The 18,212-nt window shown below is 46.9% G+C and overlaps 1 protein-coding gene across 5 annotated transcripts in view; it reads right to left on the bottom strand.

The window, feature by feature from the left end:
* Positions 1-18,212, bottom strand: part of PPIP5K2 (diphosphoinositol pentakisphosphate kinase 2) — a 1,596,028-nt gene that overhangs the window by 922,917 nt on the left and 654,899 nt on the right. For 4 of the 5 annotated variants that reach the window (XM_078675453.1, XM_078675448.1, XM_078675449.1 and 1 more), the window contains exon 16: positions 14,716-14,837. In XM_078675453.1, the coding sequence (XP_078531579.1) occupies positions 14,716-14,837 (122 nt within the window). The remainder of the gene's footprint in view (positions 1-14,715; positions 14,838-18,212) is intronic. The other variant, XM_078675452.1, reaches the window with a different exon arrangement.

Raw genomic sequence — 18,212 nt, 5'->3', positions numbered from 1 at the left:
ACCTAGTTAACGTCTGGTCTAGGCCTTTACTATTGTAGGTATTATTCCAATGCGCAGAGCCTATTGGGATGATAGGAGCTACACTACAGCACCTCTATCGTAAGGGTGAACAAAAGGGGGGACAGGGGGCAGCCTTGTCGAGTGCCTCTCTGAATCTGGAACTCACGGGACAGCGTCCTGTTGACTCGCACCCTAGCTTTCGGGGCCGTGTATAGGAGTCGCACCCATTGGATGAACTTTGCCCCAAAACCAAACCTACTTAGAACCGCAAAGAGGAAGGGCCAATGCACTGCGTCGAACGCCTTTTCAGCGTTGAGGGACAGGAACCAGTGAGGGTCGCTACGGCCTCTGACTTCCTGTAGCCAATTATGGGTTCGCCTGAGATTCAATTTAGTGGCTCTGTCGGGTAGGAAACCCGACTGGTCCATATGTATCAGACCAGTGATGACTGTCCTCAGGCGGGCCGCCAAGATTGTGGCTAGGACCTTCACCTCCGTGTTCAGGAGGGAGATGGGTCGGTATATCGGGACAATGGTAGCCCTGGTCAAGTCCGGGGGCAGTGCTCCTTGTCCAAGGGCGCCAGCAAAGAGACTCTGAAGGTGCCGCGTTAGTAGGTCCGCCGTGCGCTTGAAAAATTCCGCCGGGAAACCGTTGGGGCCCGGGGTTTTTCTGGCCGCACTCTAGCGAGAGCCTCGGTAACGTCATCCACCGAAATGTCCGCCTCCAGGGCATCCATGGATTCGGGTGGCAGGGTCGGCAGGGGCGTTCCGTCGAGGTACCGGAGCGCCTCTTCTGGTGTTGCCAAATCTCGGGCCGCATAGAACGCCTCAAAATGTGTGGCGAAAGTTTCGGCGATCTCCGTGTCAGTATTAACCTGGTCACCCCAAATGGTTCTAACACTATCTATCCATCTCTCCGCACTTTCTTTCCTGCTGAGCCAAGCCAGTAGCTTCCCTGACTTGTCCCCCACGTCGTATAACCTATGAAGCGTGGCGAGGGATTGGGTCTTCGCCTCGTCGGTCACTAGTTCCCTGTATTGTTTCTGTACGTCCAGAAGCCTCCTGAGGGTCTCGGTGGTCGCCCTCGCCAAGTGGTCCCTCTCTCTCTCTCTAGGATGTCCTGTTCCAATGCGGCCACGGCCGCCTGAAGTTTCCGTCTTTCCTCACCCAACCTAGAGTTTATCCTATCCCTAAGTACCGGTTTCATGGCTTCCCATAGGGTAACACTAGAGTCGACCGTGCCCATGTTTTCGGCCAGGTACACCTTAATGTCAGCTCGTATGCCTCTGAGTATGTTCGTGTTCTGTAAGTCCCATGCCGCCAGGCACCACGATCCAGGATTCCTCCCCTGGGTCTGTCCCACCCCAACTAATAGCGTAGAGTGGTCCGATATACCCCTGGCTCTGTATTCTGCGGTGTCGTCCGCCTTCAGGTATTGGCGAGACATAAAGACGTAATCAAGTCTCGAAAACACACCATGTGCCCCTGAGTAGTATGAGTACGCTTCTTGTGTTGGATGGAGCCACCGCCAGACGTCTGTGAGACCTATGGCTGACATCTTGCTGTAGAGTGTACTTTGGTGTCCACTCCTAGCCACCCCACCAGATCTGTCCCTGTCTGTATGCATGACATCGTTAAAGTCCCCTCCCACTACTTGTATCGTATCAGATGTTTCTAGGAGTATGTGTGTAAGCGCCGTGAGTGTACGGGGTTGTAGTTTGGGCGGAGCATAAACCGAGACTAGCGTAAAAGTACGCCTGTTCCAGGTACCCTGCACTCCCGCGTAAGTACCCTGAGGGTCTAGCCAGGTGCGTGTGACGCAGAATGGGGACGTTTTTTTAACAATGACTGCCACCCCTCTAAAGTCCGAAGTGTATCCCGCATGTGCTAACACCCTGTGCCTCCCCCGAGCGATAAAGACGCACTGATTGCCCTTGAGGTGCGTTTCCTGTAAAAAGGTAAAGTCTGGGTCCACCCTTTTAATGTAGGCATTCACTAGACCTCTTTTGATTTTGGCTCCCAACCCATTGACGTTCCACGTCAGGATGCTCAATCTCCTATTTCCCTCTTGTGGAGTGATTACAGTGTTCGCCATTGGTGCACATAGGATCTACCATCTCCCAACCCCCGATCTGTATAGGTGAAGCGTGTAGTTAGCGCGTGCTGCTGTCTTCGTTCAATGTAAACGTGTTTCCCCCAACTTTCTTCCCCTTGAACTCCTTCCAAACAAACAAGATAACTCCCTGCCTTCCCCTCCTCCCTCCCCTTCCAGTACTGTCCCTACGCAGGACATAACTTTCCGCAGGAGTAGGCCTGTCGCCCACCCACAAACACCCTCCCTGTTAAATACCCAGGGAACAAAGAGTCAAATAACTTTTGAACTTGTGTAACAAAGAAGCTTGGCAACTTGCGTGCTCTCCAGTCCTCTGGCCGGATGCCACTCCCATGACCCGTATCATATTTGTTCAGAGGACGTGGCTGATAGGAGGCGTCCGCTCCTCCCCGACCATCAGTCAATGATCCGTAACCCTGTGATTCATGATTTAGAGTCCTGTATCTCTGATTCCGGTGCGCTCAATTGTCCAGAGACGTCCTGTTCCATCACACGGATCTCCTCCACGAGCGGGTGCGCGGATTGGCCTCCTCCCCCCAAATCTTCTTCTTCAGATGTGTGTCCTGTCAGATCTCCCTCCTCGTCGTTCTCCGATCTTGTGTGCGAACGCAACCTCGCGGACAGGAAGTCCGTCCTGGCCGTCCCGACTGGCGAGGCCGAGCGTCCCTTGCGCGTGGGTCTCACATCCCTGCCATGGTACGGTGTCGCCTGGAATTGTCTCCTCGACTTCCTCGCAATTCTCTGTCTTTGCGTCTTAGGAAGGTCCCATTGGGCTACACCATTTTGAGATCTCTCCGATACGTCTCTGCTGACCCTGTCCCTGCTGTTCAGGATCGGGCGTTCCTCCAGCCATTGCCATGCATCGTCCGGGTGAGTGAAGAAAAGTGACTGGTCTTTATAGATCACCTTGAGCTTGGCTGGGAAAAGGAGCATATATGTGATCCGTAGATCTCTGAGTTTCGCTTTGACGGAGTCGAAAGCGCGGCGTTGTTTTTGCACCTCTTGGCTATAGTCCGGGAAGACCATTATATGAGCGTTTTCCAATCGTATCTCTCCCATCTTCCTCGCCTCCCTGAGGATGAGGTCCCTGTCCGCGAAGTTAAGAAAACGCGCAATGACTGGTCGTGGTCGAGCTCCCTCCGGAGGTTTCGCCAGAAGAGCCCTATGTGCTCTCTCAATGATGAAGCAGGGGCAGAATTGCACTGTAGGGAACGTCTCCAGGAGCCATGTGCGCAGGAAGGTCACCATGTCCATTTTCTCGATCCCTTCCCTAAAGCCGACGAAGCGGAGGTTGTTCCGTCGTGCTCTATTTTCGCCATCGTCCACCTTCCATTGTAGTTGGCGGTGAGACGCTTTTAAATCCGCCATGTCCTTGCGCAAGGTGGTGATAGAGTCCTCCGCCTCACCTAGTCGCGTCTCAGCGGCACCAACCCTGTCAGAGAGGTTCCGAAAGTCCTGTCGCAGAAGTGTCACCTCAGAGCACACCTCCCTTATTTTCACCTCCAGTGCCGCTCTCGATTCCTGAATTTCCGTTCGGGACGCCTGGATGGCCTCCATTAGTAGCGCAGTGTCGGATCGCGTACCAGACGTCTCGCCTGGTCCCACTGCGGCCGTGCGCGGTGCTGTGAAGCTGTCCATTGTTCCCTGCTTGGGCACTTTAGGTAACCTGTCCCCCTTCCCCATGACTCACCGATACCGGCGGGATAGCCTGGGCGGCTCCTGATGACCCAGCGGCTGCTTGGCGCACCGACCACCTAGGAGTGTGTATTCTGTGCCACCGCCCTGAGAGTCACTGCGGGATCCAGGGGCCTCCCCTCATGCAAGGCAGTAGTCCAGCCAGGTGGCCTGGCCCGCGTCTCCGGTCGCTCTCACCCAGTGGCCCCCCAGGCATCCTCCGCCCGCTTCAGGGACTCCCCCAGCGCTGCCGCTCGCTAGTGGTCTGCTCCCCGTTAGGCCAGTCCCTCCTCAGCTGATACCTGTAGGCGCCCCTCAGTGGTGATCGGAGTCTAGCTTGGGCGGTAGCTGCCGGTGTACCCACACTACCTGATGTGGATGGCCGCCATATTGGTTAGGTCGGCGAATCGCCCCGTCCGCCTGGGGGAACCACTTCCACAACGTTCGTAATCTCCCGGTGCTGCCCCGCTCCTTCTCGCCCCCGCCTCAGGGGTATCGCGGGTCAAGCTTCCTCGACGGTCTCCGGGACAGTCTCAGACCCACGGAGTCGGTGCCGCCGCCATGTTGGTAAAGGCGCGGGTCTCTCACCGGGGCTCACTGTCTCCCCTTGCAGCCCCCGGCAGGGTCGGTTCTTTGCGTGCGCCCCCTCGGGCCGTCCGTGCAGCCGTGTCCCTGTCCCACAGGCCGTCTGCCTGTCCAGATACGGAGTCCCGATTGGCTCCGCTCGCGGCTCCTAGGTCACGCCGCCATCTTGCGGACCTCCGGGATACCAGGGGGATCACCGTCCAGCCGGCGTCGCTCCGTTCACAGCGGCCAGATTCGCCCTCCGGCGCGTCCCCCAAAGTCAGGGCTGTCAGGGGCACCTCCGATTCCGGTTTTTGTGTTGTTTGGGTCTGTTAGTAAGTCGGATTGCGAGGCATCCAGCAGGAGCTCCGGAGAAGCACGACCTAGCCCGTCATGCTGCTGGCCACGCCCCCAAGACTGGGATACTTCTAACATGATTATAACTAATTAATGGTCAAAGTAAACGTGATCACCCTGGTAAACATATATTTGTTGGAGAACACAACAGGATGATGGATAGAATGCTGAAACTTTTCAACAACTCACCCCCAGTCAAGAGTTCTGGGTTGAATCCATTCTTCTTTTGCTCACTATACCACCCATTTTGGACCCAGCCATATGCAAATCAGTCCAGACCCTGCTCCTCATCGGAAAAGTCCAGCCTGAACTGCCAGGCCAGATCCTCCCTGGACTGGAAGCATGCATCCTGGGACTAGTTTTGGGTTATCACCCGTCATCAGCCATGATAGCTTGAATCCAGTGGATTGGAACCCAAGAATGGGCTGCCCTTGGCCACTTAGTGCGAACACAGTAAGCCCAACAGGATGATGGACAGAGTGTCAGTGAAGAGATATGTGTTGAATCCATTGTTCTTTTGCTCACTATGCCAACCCAGATCTCTTGACTGGGGGTGAGCGGTTAAAAAGTTTCAGCACTCCGTCAATGGGGAGGGGCAGTTTGCTGCGTCCGATATAAGGAGGAGAAAAAAAATCAATCATTGCTTCCTGTACCCCCTCAGTACCGGTGTAGACAAAGAGATGCTCATCGTCGAGTTCAATTATATAATCCCTAGCCCAGAGTTTTCACAACATATGGGCTAATGTCTTGCCCGCTCTGTCGCCCTCTCCATATTTCTGTGCACGGGTCTCCTATCCCAACTAGTGGGTTTCTCTCTGTGCAGCCTCCTCATATTCTGTCAATTTGCACCCGATGGATGCTAGTACTGCCACACTACAATGTGAAAAATACAGGATCTCTAACTCCCTAATCTCCTGCTCTAAGCTTGCCAGCTCGCAGCCCCTGTAGCACACCAGCTTGTTTTGCAATTCACGTGCCTCTAATTACAACCTTGAAGGCCTCCAAAAAGGTGGAGCGCACCAGCTCCAGTTGATCATTATGGTCAAAATGCTCTGCTATCGCGGTTCTGATTTCCTCTCTAAACACTTGGTCCAGCAGGACCGGGGCATGATCGGACAGTGTCCGAGGCAAGTAAGATACACCCATGGTCCATGCGTCAACAACGTGCAATGCTAGCCAATAATCAACGTAGGACCACGCGGTGTGTGCTGCTGTAGCACATGTGTCCTCAGCAACATTTGGGTGTCCAGAACACCATAAGTCAGTCAGTTGAAATACATCAATGCTCATGAGCAACTGGCAGCTGCTCGCGGGTGTGGGCACCAGGGATCACTCTCTATGTCGGCCTCAGGGTCTAAAACACCATTGACATCTCCACCCCATAGTATAGCCCCAAGGAACTGGTGATTTGTCACACTTCTGCAAAAAAACAGAGGGTCAGCAACATTTGGCTCATTCACTGCTATCAGCTTGACTGGGTGGTCCTGCAGCACACCAGCAAGCAACACATACTGTACCTGTGGGACCCATATCACTTGTCAAGTGTGGCAGGGTAGGTCTTTATGAACAAGTATCCACACCTCGAGAGTAGTTAGAGTAAGATGCCACGTGTTTTTCACCCACCAAACCCGCCAGCAGCCTAACCAGTGTGCTCTTAGTGAGATAAAACTCCTGCAATAGGCAGATATCTTTCGAATGTGGCTGTAAGTATGCAAGGCCATGTTACGCCCTGCGGTGATCATTAAGGCTACAGACATTCCAAGTCAGGACCCTAACAGAGTGCATGTGTGGTGAGGGGTTAGGCCACCTAGCCATCACTCGCCGGGTACACATGCACGTCTGTACCTGTCACCAGGTCATGCAAATTGTATTCATGTGCGGACTGAAGATTAGCGAAGAGTGAGAACAGCCAGAGGGCTGCAGTAAACAGTAACCAACCAACATTTTCCCCACCTCCTACTTCAGCCCCCCAATCAGGCCAAATTCCCTGAAAGCACCTAACATTCAACAGTCAATTTGCAGAAGTTGCTGGGGACTCATCCCTGGGGAGAGCTAGTGGTCTGGCGAACTCGAATCTCAGTGAACGAGGGTGGCAGGAGATACCATTGTTAAAGTGTTATGGTGAATCGGGTGCACCATGCAAGTACATTGGTATTAGAGTTGGCTATGTGCTCAGATGCACTCCATCTCCGCACTATGTGGTGTAACTGCATGGACATGCACAAATTTCGGATCCTCTCCGTCTTAATGGAGTCAGCATGGTGGAGGGTAAGGCTTCTGAAGATCTATCTCTTGGTCATTACATACACAAAAGAAGGAAACATAACAAGGGTGCCCACTACTTAACTAATCATATTATACACATAAGCCCTTGGTATGGCACACACATCAAATCCTTTTTATACAGGTGTCTCTAGTTCATACATGCAGGCGGACAACAGGCCCCACATTCTATAGAGCGGATCGATTGACCCGGTTAGGACCCACTCCCAGATCGGTGGCAGGCTTCTCCAAGTTGTGACAGTGTCGAACTAATCATTGTCGCTAAGGTGTTCTGAGCCTGTCCCACAGGGAGGTCGGAGAGAAGTCCCCCTTTCTTGGTGGGATAGACTTGACAAACTTGTCCGCAGACATGAGGTCAGCAAAGAAGTGTGTTTTACCTTAATGTAGTAACCAATGTTTAGTAGGGTACACCAGGGAATATTCATCGTTAGTTCACTGGCGGGTGCGCCTAATTGGCAAAAAGTCTCTTCTGGCGGGCTGCACTGCCATTCTAAAATCTGGATAACTGAATTTTTTTCCCCTGGTATTGATGCAGCCGCATCTTGCTAAGTGTAGGGCCATGCCACAGTACCTGGTATTCAATAGCCAGCTATTATAGGTCAAGGTCGAGCAGGTGTCCCCAGTGAAGGCCAGTAACTAAGGATCTATGGGCTCACTCAACAAAGAACATGGCGGAGTACGCATTGCCAAAGCAGGCTGCCCTGGACGCAGTCCTCCATTCTGCCAATGGCAGTCGACTCGGGCACCCCTAAAATGTGGAGGTTGTTTCTTCTCAAGCGCCTCTAGGTCTTCATTTATAGTGCGTATCTTGCGTATCACCTCCAGGACCTGCTCCATTCACAATAGCTTTTCTCGGTCTACAGAGTGCTTGCTGTCCTCTACATCAGAGATATGACGTTCAAGTTTATCGATCCGCTCCTCATGCTTGTCGACGTTTTCCTTGAAGCAATCAAATCTGTCTGTTAATACGTCCATTTTCGGGACAACTGTGGTGAGATACTGTTTCAAATACAGAAACATGCTCTTGACATCTAGTTCTGGTGTCTGGAAATGCTCGCCACTCTGTCCCGGCAGGGAGTTATCATTGGGGGTCTCCATCGTGCAAGCTTGGCATCGGTTTTCAACGGGCAATTTGGCTTGCTTTGTGTCTGTTTTCCCTATCTTCCACACAGCAAATCACTGTGCGCGGTATCTGCCCTGACCCAGCAAATGTCCGTTGCATCCTGCTTCTAGGTGTCAGTGCACTCTCCAACCAACATGCATAGGAGGGGGCACGAGCAGACCTATACTCGCGACCGTGCCCAACTATTATTCACCAGTATCCTTGAGCAGAGCCATTATAATGTGCTTCCGTCAGCACTTATCCAGACATACAGCCCTGCCTCACCCTGGATCCCTGGGGACGAACAGACAAAAGCTCCTCACAGTGGTGTTTCTGACAGTCCAGTGCACTTTTCTGGCCGTAAGTCAATACGGAACCCAATGTCACCAGCTCAGATGCAGAAGATAGACAGAGCTCTAAACAGGAGGTGGAAAGGAGTCTCAAAATTGCCTGCGATGTCCAAAAAAGGTAGGTGTCATAGGCCTGCACTTCTATAGTTCAGTTACTCGAGTAGTCAGAATAAAGGGGGCCAAGCAGGGCCTCTCTCTTCACACCACAAACTCTTCACAGATTGCACTGCAGTCAGGCTTCTCATCGCAGGGGTAGCTTACCAGCTCAGCCCTGTAGCCGCCTGATATAAAGGATGACAGGGTTGCCCCTACGTCCCTCGTATTTAGGCCGGGAGCGCTATCTGTCCGTGCCGCGCTGCCATATATCCCAAAGCAGACAAGCAGCCACCTCCAGTCGCCCACAATCCCAGGAATTCTCTGGCATTCAGGCAACTCTGCCACCATGTGGGACTGTTCAGCAACCCTGGGCCCCAGCACTCACCCCATTGTATAAAAGGGTCAGGGTCGGCGGCACTTTGCGGTAAGGAGGGGGGGAAGCGGGCAGTTCACTCACAGGATGGCAGGCTAGGCCTGGGGCGGCCCACACCAATCAAAGCAGCGTGCAGCCCAGCAGCTCTGCAGTCTCGATAGGGCCTCCCCCTCCTCGAACTGAACACTCCTACTACCAATGCAGCCGCATTCGGGGATGGCACAGACTCAGCGCGGCTGCCAGTCAACGGCCTAGGATCTCATTAATAATCAGGACCTGAAGGCCAGCCCTGAGTCGTCAACAATGCTACGCTTCTCAGTAATCAGAGGCTGCAAAAGGAAACCCCCTACCAATCCAAAACTTAAGACATACCAGTATCCCGGTACAGCAAAGTGTCCGGAGTGCACCTGGGTGTATTAAGTGTCACGATGCTCACAATATCCACAGATAAAAGTCGGATTAGTGGCGCCGGCTGGCAGATCCTCACAGTTGGGCAGTAATCTTGCAGCTGGGCTCTCTAGCCCCCCTCTTGACCTTGGTCTATGAATGCACCCGCAAATGTGACAAGATAAGAACAAGATTTACAGGCCTGTATACAGAAAAGGAGCGAGTTAAAACACAAGCTCTCATGTGAAGTACTCAAAAACAAAGAAAAAAGTAGCTCTTAAAACAGTTTCTAAGATGGGAGCAGTGGATGGATAGTAGTAATTAAACCAGGCTCTCTAGATGACATGGACAAATGGGGAGAAAGAATATGAGAGCGACGATGCAGCCAGCAAATGGGAAGTCTATGGGTGGGCTAAATCAAACATACTGTATACAACAGTCTCTATGAGACGGGCATGCTCTGTCTAGCCATGACCTAGAAAGGACTCACAAATACTACCACAGAATTATAGCATGATAATACTCTTCGATATACCTAGTAAAATACATCCTAAACATCTCTTAAAAGTATTAGAAGACAGGGTTGATAACGAGGCTGTCCTTCCCAAGGTACAACTTCAGAGATAAATTAGCATTAAAACCAACAAATAGCCTTCCGAAGGACCTTCCGGCTTCGACTTCTCTGCTAGAACAAAAACAACTTATAATCTCCACTAAAAGCAGATTAAATAAGTTGCAACGTACCAACGCGAACAACGAAAGTGAATACAAATCACTGAAGAGTGTCAAATCAGCTGCTAGAAAGGAATACAGGAAGGCTTGCTTCGTCCTAAAGAAACTGGAAGAAGAGCACCACTGGGCGACAGCCTTTGAGATCATAAAAACTAAGAACCAAAGAAAATTTTGGAACTGGGTGAACAAGGCCACCAAAGCTAATAAACCTCCCACAGCAACCAACATCTCTCCAGCTGATTGGGAGACATATGTTCAAAAACTTTATGCAGCACCGCATGCCTCGAATAGCAACAGCAGTAGCTCGGCCTTGCCCGACCAATTAACCCCCCAGGACGAAACAATTTCCTCCATCAAGTTAACAACAGACGACATCGCAGGAATAATAAAGAAAATGCGCCAGGAGGTGCCCCTGGACCTAATGGAATCCCTACTGAAGTATTTAAAGCCTCCGCCCAGAAATGGGCCACGATACTGACCCCTCTCTACGAGGCCGCAATACTGGGTGGCCCTATTGCAGCCTCTTGGCAAGGTACACTCCTTGTGCCTTTCCATAAAAAGGGCTCGCGCTCCAATCCTGACAATTACAGAATGATAGCCTTACTTGATGTGGACGGGAAGGCATATGCTAGCGTCCTTTTAAAGGAACTTACAAAATGGGCTGAAAAAAACAACCTAATTCCTTTCACCCAGACGGGATTCCAAAGAGGTAGCCATATTGAAGACAATTTGATTTGTATGGCCCACCTGATGGAAACCACACTAGCATCGAAAGGCAAATCGTTGTATCTAGGATTTATCGACTTTCGCAAAGCATTTGATAGTGTGAGTCGATCTAAATTGTGGGAAAAATTGACAAGATGGGGCATCCCACGGTCGCTATTGAATGCACTAATAGCCCTACACACAGACACCTGGGTTAAAATAAGAGTAACATCGAGATGGTCCACTTCTAACAAAATCCACACCAGCAGAGGTTTAAAACAAGGGTGCACCCTTGCACCATTACTCTTTAACTTATACCTCGCGGACCTCCCAGAATGGTTGTCCCGCTCCAGAGCTTTTCCACCTAGAATCTAACGAAGAAAAATTCAATCCCTGCAATATGCAGATGACACCATTCTCTTAGACCAAACCCAGGTGGGCCTCCAAAGACTCTTTGACTCCCTCGCCCAGTACTGTAGCACTAATATGCTTGAGATAAATGTTACTAAAACAAAAGCAATGGCAATATCTTCCATGAAAATAAAAAAGCCTGTGTGGTTTATTGAGGGGAAACCACTGGAGACTGTCATCGCATATAAGTATCTGGGCGTCTGGATCGATCATAAAGGGCGTTCCTCTGTCCATACAATTGAGATGCAGGCAGGGGGTTTTCATAAGAACTAAGATCGCCCTGCACTCTCAGGACTTAGTCCCACTGATGAAATTGATCACCGCAAAATTTCTCCCAACAATCTCCTTTGGAGCAATAATTTTGAAAGATAAAATGAATAATTGGCTAGATAGAGCGCAATCATCATGTTACCGCAGGGTCTTTCGACTGCCCAACTCGACCTCCCACGCCCAAATTCTGAAAGAATTTTCTTTATCTTCCATGCGATGGATTATGAGCGCAAGGTATATCACCTACTGCCTAAAGGCGAAACAAGCTAGCTCCCCTACTTTAAAGAGCTGTATATGGTTAGTGCTTAGTAATCCCGAAACCCCATGGAATAAATACCTAACATTTGGTCTTACTTCTCTCGAAGCAACGGACATATGGTCAACCTCCTTGTCCATCGAGGCGAAATCGAAGCTTCTAAACAAACAAGCAAAAATCTTATCAAATGACCTTGACGCGCAACAGGTACTCCAGCTCTCCCATGGTTCCTGGGCCTCCAAGCTATATGCCTCGAAAACTTTACTGCCCTATCTTGCATCTTCTATGAAAGCACATATAAAATTCAAACTAATGAGATTCTGTTTCGGTTTAATCCCACTGAAGGCATATAAGTTTGGCCAAGGATACAAGAAAGAAGCCACTACCCAATGCCGATTTTGCAAACAAGAAGAGGAAAATCTCACCCATATTTTGTGTATCTGTATCTGTCATCGCCTACGAGCCCAAAGAATTTTCTGGTTGAGACCAATCTGGCTTCACCTTGGTATCAGGTCATGTCAAGAAGCACTAGACGTTTGTATGAGGGGGGACTCACCTCAGATGGCTACACGCTTTGTAAAGTTTATGACAGAAATTACCTCTTTGATCTTACCTTCTGACCAAGTTTGAGCTATCCTCTCTTTGTGATATTTACTGACCTTTTAAAAGACTTGAATACTCCTTTTTTACAACAGTCAATTTTGAATGTGTATATTGCAATGATTTTAATTAATTGTGCAAATAAACTTTTACTACTACTATACCTAGTAAAATACATCCTAAACAGCTCTTAAAAGTATTAGAAGACAGGGTTGATAACGAGGCTGTCCTTCCCAAGGTACAAGTCTGGTTCGGAAGAGGTAATTCAACTATTGATGGCTGTTTTGCCTTCAAATGAATTGTAGACTAGTACTCTTTGAAAACAAAATTAGCCTCTCTCTGTGTCATATACAGTCGTATCTTCAGCATTCAATACTATTCATTTTTCCCAACTCCATAAAGATTCATGGATTTAAGTAAAATCAGTAAGTAATGGCACACTGTTGAGTAGAAATACATACACCACATGATTTACAGGGGTGTATATTAGCTCCATTACTGTTTTCAAATAATATAGCAGATGATCCTAGCTTTTTTTTTTTGGCCTCAAGCTTTTCCACCAAAATTGGTTGGTGAGCCTATATCCTCAATTTTTTATGCATATGACATAGATATAATGGATCACACACCCATGGGTCTCCAGAGGCAATTAGACTTTGCTTTCTACTGCAGGAGAAACAACGTGTTTATAAATGTTTCCAAGTCTAAAGCAATGGTGTTTTCCAAAAGACAAAGCCAGAAAAGTTGGACGAAGCGGTGGCTAAATAGCAGGCCAGTGGAGAACGTTAAAGAGTCTAGCTACCTTGGCTTTCAATTTAAAACTAATCTCAATTTCACATCTCATATCGTGGAACAGGAGATAATAGCCAATGCCATTGCAGGTTCCTTGCAGAGGTTAGACTCGAGCATGGGTCACAAGTCACTAAGTTTTAAGGGAAACGTGTAATCAAAATATCACCAGCCTATTGCTCTATGGCAGTGAAATTTTTATAGAGAAAAATGTACTTCTAGTTCAAATTATCGAAACGAAGGTAAGAAAAACATGTTTGGGAAATCCAAAAGTTAGAGATCTCAGGGCACTGAGGCACGAGCTGGGGTTTACCAGGGTCCCAAATTATTGGTTTAGCCTGAAGAAAGAGGAGGAAGGCTCATTTAGGGCACTTGATTAAAAGCCAACTTCAGTATGTTTTGTACGATTCTTGGTCAGCGTATTTGCACTTATAACGATAGGAATTGACTCTGAACAACTTGTCAACTTTGGTGATAGTTCAGTTTTTTCGTACGAAAAACATGGACAACTAGCTGCTTAAAAGAAAATCCATAAAAATGGATCTAAAGAACTGCCAAGAAAGAGCACAACTAGCTCACTTACTGTCCACAATTTATAGAGGCCACTTACAACCTTTTTTTCAAAGATATAAAGGCAAGGCAAATAAGAAAATGGATGTTGAAGCTGAGACTTGGTCAAGTGCCCGCTTTTCTAAAATGGAGAACGAGTAAGAAGGATAACGGAATTGTGAGTGTAAATACCATCAATTGTCCCCTTTGAAATGACTGTGAAATGACATTGGCTCATCTTATTGTCTGTCTTTTGGGTCGCTATTGGTAGAAAGAGAAAGAAAATGCTTTTGCCAAGATTTTGTGCATCTAATATTCAGCACTTAAAAGAGCTGATGACATCAATTTTGAAATGTGATGGTATTTATGTATGCTAGACATTGGGTAAATATCTTGAAATTGTTACGCTTAACCAGGACTAGGAAAGAGTGTTGGAAATACTTATTGTTAAGGATTCTGGCAAGCCAGGCATACAGCACTTTCCCCCAGATTAATATTACATTTATTGACAATGAGAACGCTGACACACTGACTATTTTTAGTTAGTATGTGTTTTTTAAGGCTGTGAGTATATCGCAATTCAATACACCTCTTTTTTTTATAGGGGTGGTATCTGTGGTGGAATTGTTGTACCGTATCTCACATTTGTTTTAGCAGTTAGATTGCTGGCTGAAGTATAAGAACTAAGGATTTTTTAAAGTTACAATTAAGAGATATTAGGTTACTTGCACTTTCTGACACTTTTTGTTTTCATAGTTTTTAAGGACAATTGGAAATAGTGATTAAGGCACAATGCACTTTCTCCTCTGCTTTTTCAGATTTTGATAACTGACCTAATGATTAATGATATTGTTTTAGGACTAGAAAGAAGAAGAGTATGAAATACGTGATGCTCCCAACTATATAATTATAAAAAGAAAAGTTCGTACATCTGACTTAATTTGATGGAAGAGTGATAATGTGAAATTAAGGTTTAAGGCAACATAATAGCTCATAATCTTTTATGAACCTTTTTAAAGTTAATTATTTGTTGTATGTTTATGTGGTTACCTTACTGGCACAATATTGAACAATACATTGAACTGAAAACTCAAACAAGTAGTACCTTTGCGAAAGCGGCAGCCGTCATTTGAACTCGACCCTCATCAGAAGCATAGATTTTGAGATCATGTCTATAGGTACTATGCAGTCTTAGCAAACCACATCCGGGGAATCCAGCATAATCTCCTGAAAAACAAACAAAACTACTCATGGACTTTTTTTAATATCTTGATACATGTGTTTAGTGAAAATGGTCCATATCTGTTAACAGGATTACAAATGAGAATGTTGGTAAGGTAATCACAAAAGAAACCAAAGAAGATCTACCTTATTTAAGACTTCAAATTAGCATTAATTTACACATTTACACACTCACTGTCACACAGTGTACTTCAACAGGACAATTTCAAACTCAATGGTGAGAAAGAATAGGTATATCAAGTCAAAAATAATGTAATACCCCACAGCTTTTAGCACGGATTGCACACACACACCTGTCTAAACAGTTTTGTCAACAGTATGGACTTGCACCAAGAATGGTCCTGTTTGCCTTTAAAATGAATATGGAATAGTGTAAGCATGGTGATTCATAATTTTTTGAGTAAAGAGATAATAGGCTAATACATCTAGGTTCAGCAGTACTATGTTCACAACCTTAGTCATGATGCAGTACAGTTTGTGCACTTTTTTTTAATCTCGGGTCACCTAAAATCCAAACTGCTCTTTGATGGTAGAGCATAAAGGTCAACACCGTATTCCTGTCCACAATCACACAGAAGGATACATTTCTAAAGGCACTAACTACAACATTGCAAAACAATTCACAAAATAATAACTATTTATTTCACACACCACAAACTGAATTACCACCATATACTTGAAAACGTGATTATTTCTCAAATTAATGATACTTGCTTTATTAGCTCCTGAAGGATGAAAGCCTTTACGGACATGCTGGGAATCAAACCTACAATCAGCATGCATCTGGGCCGCATAGCTACAGAGCTAACATGACAAAAACAGGTAAATAAGTTAATGCATCTGTTCCAATTACCTAGTAACTGAAAGATGAAATAATAAAAATATATTTTGCCCTCTGTTTTTCTTTGGCATTCCATCAGCTTATAAAGGTAAATCAACTTACTCGTGTAGCTTTTTTCCTCAAATTTATATTTAATGTAGTCTACTGTACTGCAATTCTGAGCAAAAAAATATAAAATACAAAGACACTGGCACACAAAAGAATGAGAGAGGACAAAAAAGTAAAGGAATTGCATAAATAACCCTAGGTCTTCGGACATTTTTCAGCCAGGCCTATATACCCTAACTGTAGTTTTCCACTGAAGCTAACACCTCTCCCACAATTTAAGCAGGGGTAGATAAATATGTTACTGACATTCGGTATCCCCTTCGCTGGTAGAGACTCTATCTAACCCCAGACACTGCAAATTACCCCAGGCACATAAATGAATCAGGGAGATTTTCATAGTTGCTTCCTAGAACGGCGGTGGGTTGCATTGTACGGCTTCGTGTTGGGTCTGTCCCGCCTGAGATATGACATCAGGACCACTAGATCGTGCCACCTCTACACGTTGAAGTCAGTTTCTTTCTTTCTGCACCTTCAGAAGCAGACAGATTTGGAGCACACTCGAATCCTGTCAGCTTGACAGAACTTCTTGCCTACATAGCTTTTCATTGTGCAAGGGACATGTCCTCACCTAAAACTACATGGTTCAAACCGTGCAAAGACTGTCATCACTAGAAGTTGGTGACCACCTGCGCAAACCACAACCACAAACATTAGACCTCCCCCGACGACACATTTGCGATGCTGCCAGCCGCACCGCGCACTACATCACAATAGGCGGTCGGACTCTGTAACTGGCTTGCATGCAATCCTCCCCACAATTCTATAGTGTATTGCTGCATTAATTTGTGAGACTGACGACACCCAGACACCACATCTGATACCTATACCCAGTAACTCCATGAACCTCTCCCCAGTTATTATATCCCTGTTCTTTACGGCATTTACACAGCTCCAACTATCATTGTTGACACGTTGCATACCGATCAGCTTTACATATCGCTAACAATGTCATCAGCTATAACTGATGATATATATCACTTGACTGAATGTATTTGTATTGCAAATTGTCCTGATAACCTTTTAAATGCCAATAGAAATATGTTTTAAAAAATCACTAGAAGTTGGTGACAGATAGCCGCAATGTCTGCCATCTCAGCTCTAAACACGACTCTACATTGTGTGATGGTTGCACACTGATGAACTGAAAGGCCATCCACTACTGCAAAGCCAAGCTCTATGTCCGGTGTTGGTCGAAGTCGAGGATTGGCACTGGCTCCAGAGGCCGATCTCGCAACTGATCATCATTGAAATTGAGAAGCCCAGTAAGTCAAAGAAGTCCAAAAAACACAAAACATCCAAACACGGCTCTCCTTCATCATACCACTCCCCCCCATTAGGAGTAGTGTGATGCACAGATACCTCCAGGCCGTGGAATCCTTACCTAATTTCAGAAACAATTAAGACACTGATATTGATGCAGTGCGCCAATGCCAACCAAAGCCCTTGGCAATGCCACAAAAGCTCCATTAGCTTAAACTAGCCGTGGCTAAAATTTTTGGAACTCCTACGGGTCCGTCTGTAGCACCTTCCGGCTGCACAGATCCACAACAGCCTCCAGTGGGGTCACAATCGGGAGATTTGTTCCTGATGGCAACTGCACCGCTCTGCCTCAACTAGAACTCCACTGACTCCAGATATGGCACAACATACGATGCCACCTTCGGCGCTGCGACCAACACCATTAGTCAGAGTGGCAAGTAGGGAAGCCGCTATGAAACCCTCCAGACTCAGTCTAATTAAGGAAATTCACAAAGTGAGGAATCTGTAGTTATAAGTCTCTATCAGAAAAATATTAAATATAGCATTTGTACTTATGAGAGACACATATGTGCTACATGGATTTAGACTGCCAGGGATAAACATACGCAACTCAGTACTGTAATTATTTGTTGCATGTCATAATATCAAGGGACACAGCAGAGTCCTGCCATAGTATTGTGCTGAGATTAAGAAGTACTGCGATATTATGAAATGTAATGTAAATAGAGAAGTACAGATTGACTACTCTTATTTTCTCCACACCTACATACCTCATAGATGCATATATCGTCAAAGTACAAGCATGTGGAGTTAAGAATGGTATATCTATTCCATACCTTAGAAATATTTTTTAAAACTGAATCCAGAATATGCAGAGACTGACACCTCTTTCGAGTCAGGGCCATATCGGAGTTAAACCTGAATCAAGTGGAAGATTTACACGTATGAAGGGGAGTCTCACAGATTTTAAGATAGGATTCCTTCAATAACAATTACTGGCCTTAGGCACCACTTACAGATTAAATCAATACGGCCTTCTTGGTCAAGATGATGCTATAGAATGGCTTTCCAGTCTGCTTCAGCCCAATAAGCCTCGACAGGGAAGGAATCCAGGAAAGTCAACACTTACTTTTCAGTGATGTCATGAAGCT

This window comes from Lissotriton helveticus, chromosome 2_1 (genome assembly GCF_964261635.1).
Source record: "Lissotriton helveticus chromosome 2_1, aLisHel1.1, whole genome shotgun sequence".
Classification (NCBI taxonomy): Eukaryota; Metazoa; Chordata; class Amphibia; order Caudata; family Salamandridae; genus Lissotriton; species Lissotriton helveticus.
This window is presented reverse-complemented; position numbering and strand designations above follow the sequence as displayed.